Source organism: Silene latifolia, chromosome 8, assembly GCF_048544455.1.
Source record: "Silene latifolia isolate original U9 population chromosome 8, ASM4854445v1, whole genome shotgun sequence".
Taxonomy (NCBI): Eukaryota; Viridiplantae; Streptophyta; class Magnoliopsida; order Caryophyllales; family Caryophyllaceae; genus Silene; species Silene latifolia.
Window position 1 is genome coordinate 57,286,732 of NC_133533.1, and position 23,781 is coordinate 57,310,512.

General features: G+C 40.1%; 3 protein-coding genes and 1 pseudogene across 3 annotated transcripts in view; 1 reads left to right on the top strand and 3 right to left on the bottom strand.

Moving 5' to 3' along the window:
* The window catches only part of LOC141596881 (uncharacterized), a 161,617-nt gene extending 144,285 nt beyond the window's left edge, over nt 1–17,332 (top strand). Inside the window, exon 5 of the mRNA XM_074417149.1 lies at nt 16,617–17,332. The gene's annotated coding sequence lies outside the window, so the exon portion shown is untranslated. The remainder of the gene's footprint in view (nt 1–16,616) is intronic.
* On the bottom strand, nt 3,455–3,895 carry LOC141595220 (uncharacterized). The gene has a single exon (XM_074415188.1). The coding sequence runs from the start codon at nt 3,893–3,895 to the stop codon at nt 3,455–3,457; it is 441 nt and encodes a 146-aa protein (XP_074271289.1).
* Nucleotides 3,902–7,443, bottom strand: LOC141595221 (uncharacterized). The gene is made up of 5 exons (XM_074415189.1): nt 6,735–7,443; nt 5,084–6,598; nt 4,714–4,930; nt 4,545–4,614; nt 3,902–4,459 (listed from the first exon to the last, which is right to left on the bottom strand). Exons 1-5 carry the CDS (start codon nt 7,441–7,443, stop codon nt 3,902–3,904), a joined length of 3,069 nt encoding a protein of 1,022 aa, XP_074271290.1.
* Nucleotides 16,718–23,203, bottom strand: LOC141595222 (glutathione S-transferase F13-like; annotated as a pseudogene).
* Between the last annotated feature and the right edge of the window lie 578 nt (nt 23,204–23,781).

Genomic DNA, 23,781 nt, shown 5'->3' on the forward strand with positions numbered 1-23,781 from the left:
ATCCGCTTCGATTTTCCTTCGCATTTCCGAAACTTTATTCACGCTCTGCTTTGTAGGGTTTGGATCTTTCACTCTTCTTCTCTACCAGGAGCCTTTCGGATCTTGGGTCTGAATCATAAGTGCTCTCTTTGGTGCAGAGTCCTCTTCCAGCCTCATGACAGCAATCGCCTTCGATTGCACCTCCTCAAAGGTAGTGCATGGATGCATGGTTAGTTCCTTGTATAGCTGTGAGTCCTGGTGTAGCCCTCGACGGAAGGCTTGTATAGCGGTTGCTATATCACACCTCGGAATTGACACCTTCTCTTTGTTGAACCGGTTTAAGTAATCACGGGTGGATTCCTCAAATCCTTGCACTAGCCGGTAGAGGTTGATGCGGGTCCGGCTTTCTCTGCTTTGCGCGAACTTTTGGTTGAAGGCATTGACTAGGTCGACGAAGCTGGATATGCTTTTGTTCGGTAAGCCGACGAACCATCTGCAGGTCGCTCCGACAGTGTTGATCCGAAACCTTTGCACATGCAAGCTTCCTTTAGAGATCGATTGCGGTTATCACCATCATTTTCTCGCTTGTAGTGGTTGATATGGTCAAGTGGATCCGTGGTCCCGTCATAGAGTGTCATAGCTGGAGGCACACATCCTTTAGGAACACCGATTAGAGCTATATCATCCACAAAAGGTGAGTCTGCGTAGCTATCTTTGTTTGCTTTCTCCGGCGGACGGACTCGCCGGTATCCTATACATTAGCTCCCTCGGCTCCTGGTATTCTTTGCTCCGGCGAGTTTCTGCTCCCGCAAGAGGGTTAGAAACAGGGGGAAGGAACCAAAGCAGGTGTACCTCCTAGCCAGGGTGCTCGAGAAAGTTGGCACGATCTTTGGATGACCGGTTCTTGGGTGTTGCACCGATTATGGATCAGGCCGCCATCCTGGTGTCTGCTTTGTAATCCTCCGATCCAGGCTCCTTTGGTGAAGCGGTTGCAGGATGGGATTTTGTGTTAGGGACAGTCAGACATCGCCATCCTGGTGTGGTGTGTGCGGGGGTACGAAAAGGGTGGAAGGTCGATCCGGAAGGGTGCTAAATAACGCGTTACATTCGTTGTCTGCTGCTGAGGCATGGGTGGATTATCAAATGACGGACATCCCAATTCTCTTGGCTCGATTGGTTGTTTGGGTGCTACCCCTGCAAGATCCGCCTGGTAACTAGTTCGACGGGATTGGTCGACCGGTCCTCCACCGCCAGTTCGGGCCGGAGCCTCTGGTCTTGCGATCTTTGGTTTGGTGGATGCCGAGTCACGATTTGAGCCATCATATTCTGGTTGTCTTTCCTCGGATCTTCAATCCCGACGCACGAGAATGTCCATCCCCTGAATCATCACCGCATCGGATCGAGTCGGAGATCCTCTCGCCTTTGAGAATTCTCGCGCTGAACTTTCTGGGTTGGGCTTCGGATCTTTGCTCGCCTCCTCTGCTAGGGCCGCTTTCCTGCTTTGGATTTGGATTTGGATGCACTGTTGCCTTGGGAATGCGGTGGTTTCGAGGTGGGGCATGGCTCGGTCGACATGCTAGCGGGGATCATTTGGTGGATGGGGATGCACCGCCCCGGGTCCTACGGATGCGAAGTAATTCTGCTGCTGGAAGATAGGGTGGCATACTCGGCTAATTTCTTTGGAAGGATTCTGGCTGGTTCCAGACATTGTGATGGCTGGTTCGGTTTTGCGAGGCTTTGCTATAGAAAATGATCACTATGCCCCACGGTGGGCGCCAAACTGTTTTGGTAAAAATTTACCGAGTTATCTATTTAATTGGTGAGTGATAGTGATTGATCTACGGCCGGTTAATATTGGATTATGATTAATCTAACGAATGAATATGCGATGAAGTAAGGAAGGAAAAGATAAACAAAAAGGATGACACGAGAGATTTTGGTGACGCGGAAAACCCGGTGTGGGAACAACCGCGGGGGGAGTCGGAATCCCGCCAACTTTGCACTATAATCGAGACGGAATTATGCAAGTAAGGAAATACAATTTTTATGTTGCTAGGTAATTATCGTTAATTACTGACGAATTTTTGGAATCAAGTGCTGCTTGATGATATGAAGAGAATGCCTTGAGTGTCATTCTCCTCGTCCTTTTATAGCTGTTGGAGTCGAAGCTTAGGGTTTGGAAGCTGCCTCTGCGTCTGTTGCGGAATATCCGGTCAACTCTCTACAAAATAGGAGTTTGTTGGTTGACTAAGTCCTTATCCTTTCTTGTGCGTGGGCTTCTTTCTTTTGGGCTGCATTGTGTTTGTTACTTATTTAATCCTGCGGTCCTTAGCTTGCCACCTCAGCGATCCATCTCTCCTTCCCTTTACCAACCGCCATGTGCCACGTCGCCCTTGATTGTCTCCCTTTTTTCCAGTAAAGTGATGCCACGTGGCATATGATAAAAATCAATTTTTATCCCTAACACTAATCACACACTTTCGTATCGGAATTTCATTTTACAATTACATTCATATTCAAACACAATCATCTCCTACATCGACCCAATCAGCTCTTCGTTTCCGGCCAACATTCATCGCCGAGTCTTTGGCCATCTTCAAATTTGACGAACGGATTTGCTCTTTTCGTGGTTAGGAGTGAGAGATTGTGGGACTGTATTGCGCGCTTACCTGATTGTGTTCGGTGGTGATGTTGTGGGTCCTTTGATTATGTACGTGGTGGTGGACTTAGATGGGTTCTCTGATTCGGATTGATTCGGAACGGATTTAATTCCCAAAAGGTCTCAAAATTTATCTTGAGATTAGATTAAAATTTATTAGTAATTGTGAAGAATGAGAGATAATGATTAAGAAGAAATGGCAAATGAAGAAATAAAATAGAAAAAAGAAAGATAAAAGAAGGACCCGAACTTTATAGTTGTATTTATAATTGAGTTAATGATAAGATAAGGACTCGAACTTTGGTTATTTTTCCAGTTAAGGGATTCAACGTTCAAACTTTACAGTTAAGGACCCGAGACTAACACCGTTAACTTAAACGTAAAATTGAATTATGAAAATCCTTATCCAATATCACTCATCACAATTAACATTGATTATGGGTAGCATAAACGGTAAACCCATTACCTTCATCCGCAACATTCAAACCAATGGCGCCAATCTCATTGTCAAAATTTTCATTCGATCAGTGGGGCCTATTTAGCAAATTGGTAAAACTGCAAAAGACATGGAGTATATTTATTTCCATCTCACTTAAGCCACAATCACTCATAAATCATTTTTTGTGGAATGTGAGTATGTATTATATATATCATAAAAAGATTTAGTACAAGTAGTCAAATATTAAGCACCCATTACATATAGATTCTTTTGCCTAAGCCAATTTATCTCTTCCTTAGTCATATGCTGAAAGTCTCGTCCTCTGATTCTAGCTTTCACAATCTCTATGATCTGCTCAGCACATGTTCCCGGTCTAGTTAAGACCCCTTCAAGCCTGCACCTGTTTCTTCCTGCCAGATATGATACATTGCTCCCCAGACCACAGCTGCTTGGACTCCTATCTGCATCTTAGTTCCAGTCCTTTGCAGACACCAATCAAGGACTTGATTTTCAGGGAAATGGCAATTCAGTTTCTGATTAATGCTGCATGTAACTTGCTTGCTGTAAGCACACTCAAAAAATAAATGGTTTGCCCCTTCAGAAGCTTGAGCACATAAGAAACAACTATCATCAATGTCCATGCCAAACTGTACCAATCTGTCATTAGTTCTAAGGGCTCCATGTGCAAATAGCCATCCAAAAAACTGATGCTTAGGCATCACCCAAGCATTCCAAACCAATCTTGCCCATGGCACTTTTGGTTTACTTCCTTGAAGCCATTCATAGCATCCAGCAGTTGAGAATTCCTGTCCCTGCATAGTGCACTATCCATTAGTATAACCAGGGAGCAATTCCTGCTTAACCCTGCAAATTCTTCTCCAGACCCAGCTAGACTGTGCAGCAGGTATGTAATCTATCCATTCTGTCCCTTTCAAGTAGTTCTGTTGCAGCCAGTTAACCCAGATTGTATCCTTCTTCTCTGCTATCCAATTCACTAACCTCCCAACCATAGATTTGTTCATACTTTCCCGATTCTTAAGCCCAAGCCCCCCTTCTTCTTTTGGTCTGCAGACCTTGTCCCAAGCCACCAAAGGGACTCTTATATAGTCTGCACTGTTGTCCCACAAGAAATTCCTGCAGGTTGCCTCAATTCTAGCTATGATCTCCTTAGGTAGGACAAACATGGAAGCCCAGTAAGAGTGCAAAGAGGACAAGACTGCCTGCACCAAGACTAACCTCCCACTATAAGAGAATTTCCTTGCTCCATAGCCATTAATTCTACTGCATATTTTCTCCACCAAGCATTCACAATCTTTCTTTTTCAATCTAGTAGTTTGTATAGGCATTCCCAAGCACTTGAAACTTGAAAGGGAGAGTATCCTCTACAAACCCAGACACACTGAGGATATCTTGCTTTATGTGATCTGGCACACCTTTAAAATAAGCATTTGATTTTGGAGTACTAACTTTCAAACCAGAGGCCTTAGAAAATGTAGAAAAAGACTTGAGCAGGAGCATCATAGACTCTGTGTCCCCTCTACTAAAAAGAAGAACATCATCAGCAAACATCAAACTAGCCAATTTCTACTGTTTGCATAAAGGGTGATAATAAAAATTATATTTTGCAGCAGCATACTTCAGTGTCCTTGTCAAGTATTCCATACAAAGAGTAAAGACAAGGGGAGATAGAGGATCCCCTTGTCTAAGTCCTGTTTTACCATTGAAGTACCCAAACATATCTCCATTAATTGACAAAGAGAAGGTGGCAGTTGTGATGCATTGCATTACCATTGCTTTAAAGCCAGCAGGAAACATGAGCATATCCAGCAGTTGATCAACAAAAGCCCATTCAACTGTATCATATGCTTTTTGTAGATCAATTTTGAACATACATCTAGGGGTTGCATTAGGTCTTTTATACAATCTTATTAGGTCCTGGCAAATAATGATATTCTCCTAGATGCTTCTATTTTGAATGAACGCCCCTTGGTTCTGATTAATCAAACCAGGTAGTACTTCAGCTAGTCTAGCACAAAGCAGTTTAGATATGACTTTGTAGAGAGCATTACAGCAGGCAATAGGACGATACTGCAAGACATTTTGTGGCCTATCACACTTAGGGATTAGAGTCAAGGTAGTTGCATTGATCTGCTTCAATAATTTCCCCTTCTGGAAAAAATCTTGTACAATAGTGATTATGTCCTCTCTTACCACCTCCCATGCATCCTTAAAGAACCTGCTAGTATACCCATTAGGACCAGGGGATTTCATGTCAGGAATACTGAACAAGGCATCCCTAATTTCTTTCCCAGTGACTGGCCTAAGAAGATAACCACACTGCTCTTCATTGCATTTTAGACCCTGAACTATGATTTTCTTGTGAATCTGCTTAGTTTCCTGGCTAGTACCAATTAAATACTGATAATAATCCAGGAAGGCAGTATGAATTTGATCAGGACTATTGCACATCTTACCATTCATGTCTTCAATCTGTACAATCTTATTTCCATTTCTCCTCTTCTTAAGTAAACCATGGAAATAGGAGCTATTAGTATCACCCTGTTGAACCCATTGATGTTTAGCCTTCTGGCTTAGAAAACTAGCACGAGCTGCATCCTTCTCCTTTAGCTCATTAGAAGCTGCATATTCATCATTCATGAGCTGTACATTAAAAGGATCCTTACCTAGTTGTTCCTGCAACTCCTGAACTTTCTTCTGCAGGATATCAGTAGTATTCTCAATATCACCGAACCCTTCCCTATTCAATTGCTTCAAAATTAGTTTAAGAAGTTTTAAATTCTTTGCCACTTTGAACATTGGAGTACCTGCAATAGTCCTGTCCCAGGATTCTCTGACAGTAGGTTTAAAATTCTTTGATCCACCCCACATGTTGAAATATTTAAAACATCTATTGCCTTGAGTATGTTTAGAGCAGCTAACAATACATGGTGTATGATCAAGCATACCCTCGGGTAAGAAATGAGCATATAAATCAGGCAATAGGTCACACCAGGCTTTATTCACCAAAAACCTATCTATCCTGCTATATATCCTATCCTCAGGCCTCTGTTTATTATTCCAAGTGAAAAGAGATCCTATAGCAGCGATATCAACCACACCACAATCCTCAACACATCTTCTTAATGGTTCAATCTCATTAAGGGAAGTGTTCCCTCCAACTCTCTCAGTGGCAGCCAGAACACAGTTGAAATCCCCAGCAATGGCCCAGGGTCCAGTAATGTGCATAGCCAATCTTCTCAAATGATCCCAGAGAGGAGCTCTCTCATGAATGCCATTAAAAGCATAGACCATAGTTAGATGAAATACACTGCTATTGACCACTGACTCAACCTTCATATGTATGTATTGTGCATTATACTCCTGGAACTGGATTCTAAAAGCATTTGGTTGCCAAAGAATCCAAATTCTCCCACCTTTATGATAGCCACTATTGGTAGAAATGCACCAATTATTAAAACTATTCACAACCTTACTATAAGATTTATTCTTTGTTTTAGTTTCTAATAAACCAAATAAACCAATGTCTTTATTTTGTAAAAAATAATTAATATCCTTCTGTTTATCTACTCTATTCATGCCCCTTATGTTCCAAAAACCAATTTTATCCATTTGAAAATTTGGTAGAAGAACCATTACCATTTGCTCTACTATTCAGCTTTGATGGAGAAGTTACAATATCCCTGTAGGAATGAGCACCAAACCCCTCAGCACTGTAACCACCCTTCTCTGCAGCTTGTCCTTGCATTCTTACCAGTCTTTTAATAGGAGTAACAGTCCTAGGAGTGTTGGAAATCTGCTTAGAAGGTGTTACAGCTACTGTGACCTCCTTGTTCACAGGTGTTGTAGCCACTGTGACCTTATTCCCTGATGCCTGCTTCACAACTGGTCTCCACACCTGTTTAACATGCCTGCTCTTTGGCTTTTCCTGCACCCCTCTCCTACATTGCTCCATTTCATGCCCCATTCCCATACAATATTTACATTTGACTGGCCTCCATTCATATTCAATGGCCACCTCAATGACAAATCCTTTTTCATCCTTAAAAGCAATTTTTGCCGGCAGCTTCTGATCCACCTCAAGCTCAACCATGACTCTAGCATACCCCAACCTTGTTTTCTCTTCTTTAGCTAGATCACTCTTAACAAACTTGCCTACTATACCTGCAATTTTTGGCAAACCCTTGCCCCAAAATTTCAATGGAAAATTATGAATTTGTATCCATGCAGGCACAACTTTGACGTCTTCCTTCCTCAATTCTAAATCCTTTGTCCATGATTTCACAATCATAGGTTTATTGTCAAACAAATAATGTCCTGATTGCATCACCTTCTCTTTCATCTCCATGGATTTAAAACGTACCAAAAAAATTCCATCTGGCAGAAAGGATATTTTGTCAATATTATACTTTGTCCATATCCGCCTGATGAAACGTACCTTCACTCATAATCTGTGAATAATGACATGAAACCAAACTCATGATTGCAACTTGATCTTAAAATTAGTGTAATCTTCAACCACAATAATAATCATATTTAGAATCGAACATTAACAAAATTTGAGATAAAACATGCTTAATTGCTTACAAAATCTAAAATCTCTTTTGATCTAACCTCAGAGTATTGTGAGATTGCTTGATGTTCTTCCAATCTGACATAAAGAAAGACAAAATTAATTATATTCGCATACATAATAACAGTTAATCATATAAAGAACAAAACAAATAATTGTAATCAAATGGATTGGAGCAAAATAAAGAGAAACGTAACAGAGAGCAAAACAGAAATAAAATATGCTTGATACGTAAGACACATCATACAAATTTATTTATATAGGGTCATATTTCAGTATTACATCTCTCTCAAAACTCTATTGTAAATATTATATTTTCCACTGGTACGTAACTTATAAAACTCTATTAGATAGAATTTGCACAAATATTAGATAGAATTTGCACAAATATTGGGGATAACTAACTATAGATAAATATTGGGATAAATAAAAATTAATTAGGTAGTTTTATAAAGTTGGAGTCTCTAAAATTGCATGAAAAAAGTCTCTTTTATATATATACTAGATTTAATGCCCGTACGATGCACGGGCCTCTTGGTAGAGTCTTATATAATAATTAAAGGGGTAAATAAGCGTATGATTAGTAGAGTGTTATCATAAACTCACATTTGCATTGTACGGAGTATTACTCTTTGACTCGTCAATATATATCTCATAATGTGCAGTTTTAATTTAATCATGCTATTATTGTTTTCTTCTTAAATAACTTTCATTTATTAACAGTTTAATGAGTTATTTACATCATAATCCCTATAGCTCTTGGCTATATAAATCATGCTACTCTTGCGAATAAAAGGTGTTTCAAGTCATCATATAGTCCTAATAATGGATAAAGCTTATAGTAAAAATTCTTTTAACGGAATATACAACATATATCTTACTTAGGTGTAGAGATATCCCTTATTTGCTCTTTCCCTAAAACTCCAAGAAATTTTTTTTTTTTTTTTTTTTTTTTTTTTTTTTTTTTTGGCGGCTGTAAAGAAAGTTATGAAATTAAAAGAGCTCTTCTCCATTTTTTTTCCATGGAAAAGTAAGGGAAAAGCTCATCTTTTATCCTCTCCAATTATGAAGGGGATTTGAAGAGTATATTAAAAAGCCCAAAGTATAAATTACATGTTTTAGGTTTATTTTTATTTTTTTAGTGAAAAATGTTCTAAGTTTATTTTTATATAACAATGTCCACAACAAATTGTGCATTGTAAAGCCGTTAGTCTCCCATATATGATATGTGGTAGTAATAGACTATAAACACCAAAAATCCACCGTTAAAAGTGCACTCTCCAAAATCACTTGAATAATATATATGATAGTTATCATTTTTCCAGTAACTTTATCCTATTTACCTATTAGGTTAGGATTGTTATTACTATGTGCTTTACAAACTATGTCTATTTTCGACGTTCTAGATACACGTTCTCGTTCTTCTGTGTTTGCCTTTTGTCCTCTTTAATAATCGCCCCTTCCTAACAAAAAATCAAACAAATTTATTATAAAATTATATCATAAAAACTTATTTATACAATAAATAATTATTGGATACCAGCTCCGTCAGTAGCGATCTTGGACATAAGATTACTAATATTATATTGAATTATTGTATTAGAGCAACTGATTTTTTTTACTTTAAATAATACATAGAGTCTTTTCACTCTTATTAAACCTATATGACCTCTCTAATTTCGGGAAATCATTTGAATTTAAACTTTCTACATAGCATGACATGGGTCAAAACTATTAAAAATATACAATTACTTTTATTGTCTCTTTGAACATACAACGTGAAAATCGAGGACTTAAAATTTATTTATTTGACTTGTCTCAAACTTAAGACGGTTTGTACCGTTTTAATTCTTAGAATTTGCCATTAATGAGAAGGACATTAGTTTAGAGCGATTGATTGTGCTCCTACAATACCCGTCTATTTATTCTGTAACTTTAAAAGGTATAGTGGATATATCATCTTTTTGTAATAAAATCCACCATATCTACAAATTAAAGCCAATATGCATCATATACTATTTACATTGGGCATGCAATCATAAAATTTGTCTGATTGTACTCAATTAAGAATTACGGAGTCTTTATATACCCCAACAAAATTGGTTGAATTGTAGTAAAACTCTCAACTTTTATTTATTGTTTATTGGAAGTCCTTGTTTATCTATGATACGCAATTGCATTAAGACTGTTAGCATAAGAATACCAACTGTCAATCAGATCTTATGACTTTGTAAAAAAAATATAAATATTAAGTAGTTATTCTAGGTTGGAGACTCTATAATCGCTCGAAAAAAGCTTCCTTTATTAATATAGATAGATATTGATAAGATGCTAAATCCCGTACATTTTTACTAAATCCCGTACATTTTTACGCCTTATTCCGAGTCTACCTTCTTCATTTCACACACCCACCAAAGAGACACAAAGCAAAAACCCCAAAAAATATCCCAAGTGGACCACCGGACGCCTTACCTGAAACTGACCGGCAATGGGATAAGGAAGGGGACGTCAGCATCGGGAGGTCGACAACGATGGTGGTCAACAGCAAAACATGATTGGGTCGTTGAAATTGGGTCGATGATAAGGGGAAATGGGATTGCATGCGTGAATTTGATTGGATTTTACTGATTTCCATATGTTAATTGAAATGTCAGAATTTCATTAATGCTAAGAGATGGGGTTGCTGAGTTTTTCTATCAATGATGATACTCGCCGTATCACGCTCTATCCTTTTCATTGTTATACTGACTGAATTGCAAATTACCAGAAACAATCAAACCCTAATTGTAAAATTTTTTCTTTTTTTTTTATTAAAAAAAACATTTATTATATCAATTAAGCGATTTTTATTAATAAATTGTTGATAAAACATTGAAATTACTTTCGACATGTGCGAATTAAGATTCCTAATCTACGAAGTATTAATGAATTGGTATCTATTTCGCACCACCTGCACTATCAACTTTCATTTGTGAGGGGCTATAGACGGATAGTGTTCGTCTATAATGAGAATTTGTGTTGAAGCAAAACCAATGTTGTATTCTACCACGTCCGTCTCTGTCTTCCCTTTACGACCCACTGAGGCATCTATCACTAGACACATTCTTAGCCTTTTGTCGAAACTGGAAAACTTGAAACATTCTTGTCAGCCATAGAAGATAATGGAAGCTGTTGATATATAACTAAGGCGAAAAATTGTACATAGACCTATAATTCACAGAAATTGGTTAATTGTATCAGTAAATAAGAGGGCAGGACTCAGGATCCATTTCACAGAAGTAGTGAAAGGAAATTTAAAGCATAGGGCTAAGGACTGGATGGAAGATAGCCTTTTGCCATTCTGTAGAAGATATAGAGGTTCTTTCGGAACGACCCATTATAAAAATGGTAGAAAACTTTATCGTCGAAGTTTTGCTTCAAAATATAAGAAGTGTACAGTTTAGAGCATCTACAATAGAGGGTATGTTATCTTTCTTTTAATTTTTCTCTTTCCTTCTATTTTTTTGACACCTCATTTTCTCTTTCATTCATCTCATTTCTCACCATCACCATCCTCTTCCATTATTTTTTCCCACAATAGAGAGGATCCTCTTATATTACCTCTCATACTTTAAATAATCTCTAAAATTTTAAAAAACAAAAAAAAACAAAAGTATTGTTGTATAAAAGACAAATAGTGATTGGTGGGTGGACACTAGGGCCAAGGTAAATTTTCCTCTAGTTTCCTCTAAAACTAGAGGAAGTAAGCAACTTCCTCTTGCTAAGAGAACATGTAAAATGTGACTCACAATAGAGAGGATGTCTTCTTAAAGGAAAGAGAGTGTTAAGAGGACCTCACATCCTCTCTATTGTGGATGCTCTTAGTAGGTATATTAGGATTATATGATATGAATTGTTAATTAAATGGCCCATATAGTTGTGAGCCCGTCTTGTAAGCTATATATGTTATGATGATTAATGAATAACATAACGCAACATTCACAAACTTAACATGGTATCAGGTTTAGGTTCCTCCTCAAAACCCTAAAAAAAAACCTAAAATTACACAACGAAGATCCTCTCCTACGCCGCCATGGCCGGGGATGATGATGTACCACCCGAAACACCAAAAATCGAACCTACTTCACCTTATTACCTGGGCTCTCATGGTATTCCCAGTGCAAAAATTTCGAACGTCATCCTTCGTCGTGACAATTACAACGATTGGAAGAACTCAATGCGTATGTCTTTAAAATCGCGAAGAAAATACGGTTTCGTAGATGGCACAATTAAAAAGCCAACCAATGCATTTTATCTCGAAAATTGGGAGGTTGTCCACTGCACTCTCGTTCAATGGATCCGCAACACCATAGACTCGTCGCTCCTCGACACCATTTCCTATGTCGACGATGCTTCGGTTCTGTGGGCTGAACTCGAATCCCAGTTCTCGGTCGTTGATGGTACGCTCATACACGGCTTTAAGAATCAACTCCACAATTGTAAACAAACCAAAGGTATGGATGTTACCTCTTATTATGGCAAGCTTATGTTGATTTGGGACTCGTTAGTTGTTCATGAACCTCCGTTTGCTTGTAAGTGCGGCAAATGTGAATGAAATATAGGACCCACGGCTGTCAAGCGACTTGACAATGAAAGACTTCATCAATTTTTTATTGGGCTTGACGCTACTCTTTATGGTAATATTTGATCCCAACAATTTCAACTCGATCCTCTTCCTTCCCTTAGTTGCGCATATCACGCTGTTTTACAGGAGGAGAGGCTTCGTGCTCCGTCTGACTCGGTTGTTGATGCTTCGGATGTGGTGGCTTTTGCTACTCCTTCTGCGGGTCGACAACCGCTCGATTGGTGTGCTATGTGTGATAAGGAACGCAGTGAACGTCGTCCTTTGTTTTGCTCTTTTTGTGAGACACGAGGTTATGAACCCTCAAACTGTTACATTAAGACACAGTGCTTTCCGGAGTGGTGGGGTGATCGACCTCGTTCCTTAGCAGAGCTTCGTCGTGCTCGGTCTAGTAGGGCTTCTCGTGGGTCTTCTATCTCGGGAAGTGGGTCTGCTGCCGGGGCCTCGGGTGCATCCTCCTCCACGGTTCATGCGAACCTGGTAACATCCGGAGTAGCTACAAATTCCGTTCTCGCTTCCGGTCGATTAAGTGGTATGTGCTCATGGATTATCGACACAGGGGCTTCCAACCATGTCACTGGTGATTTGTCATGTTTGGAGGATTGTCAAACGATTTCGCCTCGTCTCGTTGGTCTCCCAATTTGCCATGTTTGGAGGATTGTCAAACGGTTTCGCCTCGTCCCGTTGGTCTCCCAAACGGGCAGCGGGACGAGTCTACAATAATGGGCTCGGTTTATATTAACGAGTCCCTCACCCTTTGTCGTGTCCTTTTTGTTCCCTCGCTTACTTGCAATTTATTATCTGTCTCACAGCTTGCTTCTCATCACGATTATATATTTGAATTTGCTAAATCATCTTATCTCATACAGGACCGTATTTCGAGGACGACGAGTGGAGTAGGTGAGCTGCGAGACGGACTTTATTGAATGCGTGTGTGTGCTCGGCCGCTGGGTATTCATCAAGTGAGTGATATGAGCTCTCGTGATTTATGGCACCGACAACTGGGGCATCCCTCCGATAAAGTGGTCGAGACTATCCCTTTTGCTAGTAGTTTGAATTTCAATAAAAATTTGGTTTGTGATGTGTGTCATTTAGCTAAGCAACATCGTAATAGTTTTAGCTCAAATGAACACTGTGCTTTGGATATTTTCGAATTAATTCACTGTGATTTGTGGGGACCTTATCGTATTCCTTCCTCTTGCGGTGCGAATTATTTTTTGACAATTGTTGACGATTTTTCTCGTGCTACTTGGGTATACTTATTGCTCGACAAAACCGAAGTGACGGACATGTTTATGCATTTTATCAATATGGTTTCTACTCAATTTTCCAAGTCCCTTAAGGTTGTGCAAAGTGACAATGGTAATGAGTTCAATTGTATGGCGGGTTATTTCTTTGCTCATGGCATTCATTTTCAAAAATCTTTTGTCGGCACGCCCCAACAAAACGGTCGTGTTGAACGCAAACATCGTCACATATTGAATGTCGCACGCGCCCTTTTGTTTTAGGCTCATTTACCAAAATACTTTTGTGGTGAATGTGTTCTCACAGCTGCTTTTCTTATCAATCGGACCCCGTCTCCCTTGCTTGATAATAAAACTCCTTACGATTGTCTATATTGTGTGAGCCTGTCATACACTAATTTACGAGTTCTTGGTTGCCTTGCTTTTGCTCACAATCAATTAACTCGTGGCGATAAATTTGAAAAAAGGAGTCGTAAGTGTGTTTTTGTTGGTTATCCCCACGACAAGAAGGGTTGGAAATTGTTTGATCTTGAGATGGAATCCTATTTTGTTTCTCGCGATGTTGTATTTCACGAGTCCACCTTTCCCTTTGCCAATGCTTGCCCAGAACCCGATTGTTCCTCTCCTCTTTTGCCTGATGAACCGTTCAATGGTGTCGACAATGACACTCTCGTTTCTCAGCCCGGATCACAAGGGCCTCCCACGGGTGGGCCTGATTTCGCGGGTGGGCCTGACCCTACACACGGGTCTGCTCATGGGTCGGGTTCTCCTGATATGGATGCTACGAATGTGGGTAATGACATGGGTACTGCTACGGGTGAGCAACCCAGCTCGACAGACGGTAATACCGAGATGGGCAAGGGTCATCGACAGAAATTTGATAATTCTCGTCTTCGTGGATATGTTTTGAGCACCACACGCACTCCTACCTCAACCGGTGGCTCACCTAGCTCATCATCGTCGACCTCAGGTACGCCTTATTCTTTAGCAAATTATATTGATTGTCATACTTTTTCAGAGAAACATCGTCACTTTATTGCAGCTGTGACGAATGGAATTGAGCCGCCCTCATTCAAAGAAGTAATACAGAATGGCGGTTGGCGTGAGGCTATGGCAGCCGAGATAGAAGCTCTTGAATGCAATGAAACGTGAGAGCTCACCGATCTTCCAGCTGATAAGAAAGCTCTTGGATGCCGATGGGTTTGTTGAATCAAGTACAAATCAGACGGGTCTATCGAGCGTCTTAAGGCCCGGCTGGTCGTTTTTGGTAACCATCAAGTCGAGGGCTTGGATTATGGTGAGACATTTGCACCCGTTGTTAAAATGGTCACCATTCGTGCTTTTCTAGCTGTCGCTGCTGTTAAGAATTGAGAATTACATCAAATGGATGTGCACAATGCCTTTTTACACGGAGATTTACATGAGGAGGTATATATGCGCTTGCCTCCGGGTTTTAGTCGAGGCAAGGAGGGAAAAGTTTGTCGACTTAAGAAATCCTTGTACGGTCTACGACAAGCTCCCAAGTGCTGGTTTGCGAAGCTTGCCACGGCTCTAAAAGAATACGGGTTCACTCAGTCATACTCTGATTATTCCTTATTCTCTTATTCGCATAACGAGGTACGTCTATTTGTGCTTATCTATGTAGATGACCTAGTTATTGTGGGCAATAATTCGACGGAAATTGCAACTTTTAAGGGATATTTGGGCACATGTTTCCATATGAAAGATTTGGGACCCCTTAAGTACTTCCTCGGTTTGGAGGTAGCTCGTAGCAAGGATGGTATTTATCTCAGCCAACGCAAATATGCTCTTGATATCATTACTGAGACAGGTCTTCTTGGGGCAAAACCGGTTGCCACTCCCATTGAACAAAATCACCATCTTGGGTTGGCAACCAGACCTGTTTTGGATGATGTTGAATCTTATAGTAGGCTTGTGGGTCGTCTTGTCTATTTAGCAGTGACACGGCCAGATTTGTCTTACGTCGTCCACATTTTATCTCGGTTTTTAAGCCAGCCACGCGAGGAACACATGACAGCTGCCCTTCGGGTTGTTCGATACCTCAAAGGGACTCCCGGACAAGGGATACTTGTGAGCTCTACTAGTCCTCTCACTATCTCAGGTTGGTGTGACTGACTGGGGTGGCTGTCCTATGACACGTCGTTCGGTGACGGGGTGGTTTGTCTCTCTTGGTACTTCACCTATATCGTGGAAGACAAAGAAGCAGCAAACTGTCTCTTTATCTTCAGCTGAAGAAGAATATCGGTCTATGACCCAATTAGTTTGTGAGCTGAAATGGCTTCAAGGTCTCTTGTCCTGTTTGGGCATTTCTTCTTCCGCTCTGATCAAGATTTTTTCAGATAGCAAGTCGGCCTTGGACCTTGCTCATACCCCGGTCTTCCACGAACGTATGAAACATATTGAAATCGATTGTCATTTCATTCGGGATGCTATTACCTCTGGTTTCGTCGCTCCCGAGCATGTCCCTACTACGGAACAACTAGCGGATATTTTCACAAAGGCCTTAGGAGTGGCGCAATTTAACTATATTTTCGCAAGCTGGGCACTCTCGACCTTCATGCTCCAGCTTGAGGGGGGGGGGGGGGTATTAGAATTATATGATATGAATTGTTAATTAAATGGCCCATATAGTTGTGAGCCCGTCTTATAAGCGATATATGTTACGATGATTAATGAATAACATAACGCAACATTCACAAACTTAACAAGGTAATTTGCTTTTCTTAAGTTTCTTCCATTATACTCGTATTCAAAAGACAAATAAGACTCCGCATTGAATTTTGGCTTTATAGAAAATGGAACAAGTTTTTTTCGTATTACAAGTTTTCAACTGAACTCTCCAACTTCTCAAGATAAACTCAATGCTAAACTTTTATCTATTTATTTATTTACTTGTTTATAAATTTATTGTTTATATATCTATTTATTTATCATGAATCATGCTTCTTAAACAGGCAAGGATTACAACCCCTACTATTTCGGGTAAGAAGACGCATCTATTGATCTATTGGTGAAGCGATCCAAAGATTGTCAAGCATACCTCGTAGTTGACATCAGTTCAGGTTTCAAATATAGAGCTTGCCATAACCCGGTACAACTAATTATTTTGCAAAGTCGATGTTCACTACCATCAGATACTACTATCTCATCTCGACACAACAAATCAATTTTTTCCATATTCCATATTCACGGCGACTTTTGTAAAAGCTGGCCTTGAAAAGATATCCTCCCACCAAGCCTTAACACGGGGACGACTATTAATCAAAGAAGCATACGGAGACTTCATGAAATAATGAGTGCACGAAAAGTGATGAAGATCGGCTAATGTGTAATAGTCCCCAGCCAAGTACTTGGTAGACCTTAGCTTCTCATCATAGACATCCAACACTTTTCCAAATTTCTCAAGATTTTGATCAATGATACTTTGATCACTTGTCTTGCCACTAAGTGGGTTCAGGAAGTACTCGTAAATGATGGGTCGGATTACCGGATCAAATCTTTGGGATTCTACTTCCATCCACACTTTGACTAGAGTGGCTTCCTTGAGGTCTCCTCACCGTAATAGATCTGTGGTGCTATTGTCCTTGTATTTTTCAGCTATATAAGCTGAGATTGCTCTCGATTCTGGTCCATAATCGAGCTAGCAAAGTCAGTTTTAAAATTAAATTTTATATCGCCAGTTTCCCCCATATCGAAATACGAAAAATACTCACTAGTGGCTTTTGTTTGTAAATTAAACTTTTTGTATATAATAATTAAATTTTGTATTCTCAGGTTACAGCGAGTCTCCCGATAATTTGTGATGGAACTTTTTCAGATAAAATTTTATAATTAAGTTTCAAAAACGATGATATAACATGAAATTATGAAACGGGTGGCATATAAAGTTGGAAGAAAAGATCCCATATAACAGTTTAAAACGATAATTTGTGATAACACTTTTTTAATACTAATACTAGAACCTCAATAATTTGTGATAATCCCAAATTCGCCAAGTAGAGATCTAAAATTCACATACGTGAACTCGTGAGTTTCATGATATGAAACTAACTATTGCATTGCATTACCAATTTGCCATAAATTGATGCAAGTTAAAATTCTGAAATGTTGGAATACATACCAAAAAAAGTAAGCTCATCATCACCATCTTCAAGCACTGGGATTTGACCAAAGGGCTGCATATACATGGTTTATTTGGAATTGTATTAACACGAAATTATAGATTAAGATTAATAGATTGTATTTCGTTGTCCAATATGAGTCGAGTCCATATCTGTATTGGGCCGTGTGCCACGAAATAAAACCCTAAGTCTAATGTACTATTTATATGCGAAAAATACGAAATGGAAAAAGAGAGTTTTGATGCTAATTGTGTTTAACATGGTATCAGAGAAAATTAAACACAATTAAAATCCTTAATTCAAAAACCCTGGCCGTCGCTATGACGATCGGTGATACCTCTGGTTCCAAAATAGAACCGTCTTCTCCTTACTATCTTGGTCCTCAAGACAAACTCGGTGATTCTATCACCCCTATTCGGCTTACTTCCGAAAATTACGATGAGTGGTCACATGATGTTCGTATCGCGTTAAAGTCGCGACGTAAGTTTGTGTTCGTTAACGGTACTATTAACGAACCGAAACCCCCTTGCACGGAAGATGATTGGGAGACTATACAGTCGATGCTCGTTTCGTGGCTGTCCCACACGATTACACCAGAGGTAAAGACTCTTTTCCTGAAATTTGAGAATGCTAAAAAATTGTGGGATGCGCTTCAGGAGCGGTTCGGTGTTGTTGATGGGTCTCGAATCCAGCAGATCATTGGTGGCCTTCGTGACTGGCGACAGACGGAAGGTATGTCTATCACAGTTTATTACGGGAAATTGTGTCAATTATGGGATGATCTCGACAAACACCAACCCATAATTGATTGCAAGTGCTGTACCAGTTGTACTAGTGCTAAGCAACAGTTTGAACGTCTTGAATCTGAGCGCTTGCATTCATTTCTGTTGGGATTGTTACCTGCTCCGTATGCATCGCTAAGGTTAGTTATTCTTGATCAAAAACCATTGCCTACCGTGGCACGGGTTTTCCATATGCTATGTCAGGAAGAACGGGTTCGTGGCCTGGGTACGGTGACCGAATCCCAAACTGAAATTGCTAGTTTTAATGTTACCCCCACTAGTCCCCCCTTGAATAAACCCCCGTCCCAAATGACTCCTACCGAGCGACCAAAGTTGTATTGTAATCACTGTAAGCATAGCGGACATGACCGTAGTATGTCCTTCGATTTGCTTGGGTACATACTTGACTGGTACTATGACCTCAAAAGTACCACCAGGGGTTCTGGCCGCGAGTCCTCAAACCGTGGCCGTGGGGGTGGGCGTGGCAGTGGGGGGGTCTCGGCCTAGGAAGAAGGAGGCAGCAGTCACAGTGACGGCAACCAGGCAGAGTCGAGCAACTCTGTCCATACGAAAACAGCAGCCACATGGCCCTCGGCTGACGCTACACCGGCAGCTTCCGCGTCTTTGGTAAATGTTTATGGCACGCCTAGTCATGACCATTCCGGTAAGTGGTTAATTGATACAGGATGTTCCCACCATGTAACCGGTAATTTTGCGTTGCTCTCTAATGTTAAAACTATTCCAAGTCGTATTGTGGGGCTACCTAATGGTTCCAAAATTTATACTTTGTTGGTAGGCCGTGTTACTGTCACTTCGACCATCACTTTGAATCCTGTTTTATTTATACCACAATTGACTTGTAATCTGATTTCGGTGTCACAATTGAGCGATACCTTGAATTGTGAGATCATAACAAATGCTGCTTTATGTGTGATACAGGACCGGGCTACGAGGGAGGAGATTCGTAAAGGCGACCGACTCGATGGAGTATACTATCTTCGGACAAGCATAGCTGATGCTCATGCCGTGGACACAGAGTCGTCGTTATTTAATTTATGGCATAATAGATTGAGACATCCGTCCGAGCAAATTATCAAACTACTTCTTTTCTTACGTAATAAAGAACATTCTTTGTCAAAACCGTGTGAGATTTGTCATCGGGCTAAGCACAATCGTAGCAGTTTTCCTTTAAGTATCAATAATAGTCTGCAGGCATTTGAAATGATTCATTGTGATCTGTGGGGCCCGTATGACGTTCCGTCGATGTCAGGGGCTCGGTATTTTTTAACGTTGGTTGATGATTTCTCACGTGGGGTATGGGTGTATTTGGTCAATAATAAAACCGAAGTTCCTCATAAATTTAAATTATTTATTGCTATGCTTAAAAGACAATTCTCAGCCGAGATAAAAATTGTGAGAAGCGATAACGGGACCGAATTCCATCCATTAAAACCTTATTTTTCCAAGCAAGGCATGGTATTTCAATCATCCTGTGTCGGTACCCCTCAACAAAATGGGCGCGTTGAACGAAAACATCAACACATTTTAAATGTTGCTCGGGCTATGCGTTTTCAAAGCGGTTTACCCATTAAGTTTTGGGGGGAATGTGTGTTGGCTGCGGCCTTTGTTATTAACCGGACACCATCTCGTGTCCTCCAGGTATTGACACCATATGAGTGAATTTATCAGAAGTGCCCGAATTTTGAAATGCTTCGTGTTTTTGGGTCATTATGTTTTGCTCATAATCAAAAATCCAAGGGTGAAAAATTTGCTAGTCGCAGCCGGAAGTGTGTCTTTATGGGCTACCCATCGGGTAAAAAAGGTTGGTATTTATATGACCTCGAGCGTCGGGAATTTTTCGTGTCACGAGATGTTAAATCCTATGAGAATAAATTTCCATTTCTTCATGAAAGTTGTGGTGAAAACACGCTGGGAACGTCGGATGATGTTTTTGTTGATTGGGATTATGGCCCCAGCGAGAATGCGACTGAAACCAACCCTAATACCGAGGTTGTTACACCCACTACAACTCCGTCTTCACCGGTTCAGTCTTCTACATCGCCTCCTACTGATACACCCCCTATTCAGCCTATTTTGGGCCGTGGGCAGCGGACACGGATCCCGAATTCGACTCTCCGTGATTATGTTCTTGATTTTGACAGTGATGATAGCAGTGATAGTAGTCCATCGCATGCCTCTCGCCTTCTCGTCTCCTCTTCCTCATCAGGTATCCCGTATCCTCTAGCTAATTATTTCACATCTCATAATTTTTCTGCTCTACATCGCTCTTACTTGGCAGCTCTCACGACACATACGGAACCCCGTAATTTCAAATCCGCCGTCCAAAGTAGCGAATGGAGGAAGGCAATGGCCGATGAGATGAAGGTTCTTATTGATAATGAGACTTGGGTTCTGGAACCTCTACCACCCGGTAAGAAAGCACTCGGGAGTAAGTGGCTGTACAAAATAAAATACAAGTCCGATTCGACGATTGAGAGATTTAAAGCACGGTTGGTTGTCTTTGGAAATCACCAAATCGAGGGGGTGGACTACGATGAAACATTTGCTCCAGTTGCAAAAATGACTACTGTTCATACTTTCTTATCTGTGGCGGCAGCGAAAAATTGGCACCTCCATCAAATGGATGTACACAACGCCTTTCTTCACGGTGACTTAGAAGAAGAAGTATTTATGCGTCTCCCTCCCGGGTTTAATGCTCCAACACCGGGACTTGTGTGTCGATTGAAGAAATCCTTGTATGGGCTCAAGCAAGCCCCTAGATATTGGTTCGCGAAACTTGGTACGGCCTTGAAAAGGTACGGGTTTTCTCAGAGTTATTATGACTATTCCCTATTTACTTATGTCAAGGATTCAGTTCGCCTCAATGTGTTGATATATGTGGATGATTTGATTGTGTCCGAGAATGATTTACCCGCTCTTGCTGCCTTTAAAGAATACCTGCACAAATGCTTTCATATGAAAGACTTAGGCGATTTAAAATATTTTCTTGGCATAGAAGTTGCGCGTAACGCTGATGGTATTTTCGTGTGTCAACGTAAATACACGCTGGACATTATGACCGAGGTCGGCCTTCTTGGGTGTAAACCTGCACCCACTCCCCTGGAACAACACCATCAACTTGGGCAGAGTGGGAGCAAGTTTCTTACGAATCCCGAACCATACAGACGTTTAGTGGGTCGGTTGGTGTATTTGGTGTGACTCGGCCGGACCTCTCTTACACGGTGCACACTTTGTCCTAGTTCATGAATGCCCCTCAGGAGGACCATTGGAATGCAGCGCTCCGTACCGTTCGCTATTTGAAGGGTACCCCAGTCCAGGGAATTTTATTATCGTCACAGTCGTCTATGAAATTGTCGGATTGGTGTGACTCTGACTGGGCCAGATGCCCTGAGTCTCGACGATCCCTATCTGGCTGGCTTGTGTTTTTCGGCTCTGCTCCTATTGCGTGGAAGACCAAAAAGCAACCTACCATCTCATTGTCCTCGGCTAAGGCCGAATATCGTGCTCTCCGAGCTATTACTGGTGAAATTAAGTGGCTTAAAGGCCTTTTGGAGGATTTAGGAGTAACGCATTCTGCTCAGAATCCGGTGTTCCATGAACGTACTAAGCATATCAAGATCGATTGTCGTTTTGTCCGGGATGCCATAAAGGACGGTCTTATTGCTCCATCTCACGTTTCAACTATGGTCCAACTAGGTGATGTTCTTACTAAAGCTTTAGGCGTATCTTAGTTTCAGTTGTTAGTCCGCAAGTTGGGCATTCTCAATCCGTATGCTCCAACTTGGGGGGGGTAATAGATTGTATGTCGTAGTCCAATATGAGTCGAGTCCATATCTGTATTGGGCCGTGTGCCACGAAATAAAACCCTAAGTCTAATGTACTATTTATATGCGAGAAATACGAAATGGAAAAAGAGAGTTTTGATGCTAATTGTGTTTAACAAAGATCGTCCTATATATACAAGACACTCTTTTTATTAGCTAGATATTTATAATAATACTATCAATAAATAACTGTTTATATATATAAAGGACTGTCTCACTACATTATTGTGTAATTTAAAACGATCATAGATACAAGTAATAATATTATTGTTGTATTATACGTGGTTTGTAAGCTATCACGTACACCCGAGGATTTACCCAGTGCACAACAAAGGTAGCGCCTGCGGGTTCTCTCGTCAAAAAAAAATAAAAAAACTGAGAAACTCTCAGTTTCTAATATTGTGCTATCCCTGTACTAAGAATATAAGGAGTCCATTTTCAACGCATGGTAAAATTTTATTTGATTTTTTGATAAAATGTAAAATATAACCATGGCACATCAATTGTTGGTTGAAAACTATAACCGTAGTTAAAATTTTCTACTCGCTTTTCGTATAAGTTACTTTAGTTACATGAATTGTGTACATGTGTATGTGAAGAGGACAAGTAACAAAGAGAAATGTCTACTAGAATATGGATGGATTCTGGTCTCGAACTCTGGATGATATCGCAGACATTGTATCCTTTTGAATGATTATTATTATTATGTATAGAAATTATAGATGATGAAAAAGTAAGAGAAAGCAAGTAATACATGTTTGGAGAGGAAAGAAGGTTGTTTGTGTTGAGCATTGAAGAGATGAACATGGACGATCTCATAATCAATTTGTTTCTCTTCCAAACATATCATGGTTGTTGCGGTGTATGTTGACATTAGTAACCCGTATAACTTTACTCCCATTTTTTACACTATAATATAACTTTATCACACAAATTAAAGAGATGAAGATATTAAATGAAAAAAAGATCATATGGTAATTATTTGTGTTATGGAATCGTTCTTATACAGTTATACTATAATATAATGACTCAAGAAATTGAGGTGAAAAGAAATGGTAAAAAAAGGTGCGCAAGGAGCTACTAGTCAAAATGTTTGGGTAGTCCCCTTGGAATTTTACTCACAAGTACTCGTAGTACGCAATGATTAAAAGAATAGGTAAGAAATTAAGCATACTAATTTATCTGTCTTCAATAATGATTTTTTGGTAATTAATGATGCGGATCTAATTCTAGATAGATCGGGTGGTTGAAAATATACATGAGTAGGGAAAATGTATAAGAAATATGAGCCTAATTTAATAATATATGTGGACAAATTATTAATTCGGTAATAATTGTATTTATGCGCTATTTATTAAGTTATGGTGTATTAAATACGGGTTTATTTACGTCTTAAAAGTATGAGTCAGTCTATTATCTAAGTGTAGGTACACATTAGGTTTGCTGATGCATATGATGGGCGCATTAGGGTAAGGAGAC

Coding starts and splice junctions, on each gene's coding strand:
- LOC141595220 (XM_074415188.1), bottom strand. CDS start 3,895: ATGCAGGGACAGGAATTCTCAACTGCTGGATGCTATGAATGGCTTCAA.
- LOC141595221 (XM_074415189.1), bottom strand. CDS start 7,443: ATGGAGATGAAAGAGAAGGTGATGCAATCAGGACATTATTTGTTTGAC. Junction 4,931..5,083: donor ACTAGCTGAAGTACTACCTG/GTTTGATTAATC, acceptor CATATGATACAG/TTGAATGGGCTTTTGTTGAT. Junction 4,460..4,544: donor CTAAGGCCTCTGGTTTGAAA/GTTAGTACTCCA, acceptor CTGGGTTTGTAG/AGGATACTCTCCCTTTCAAG.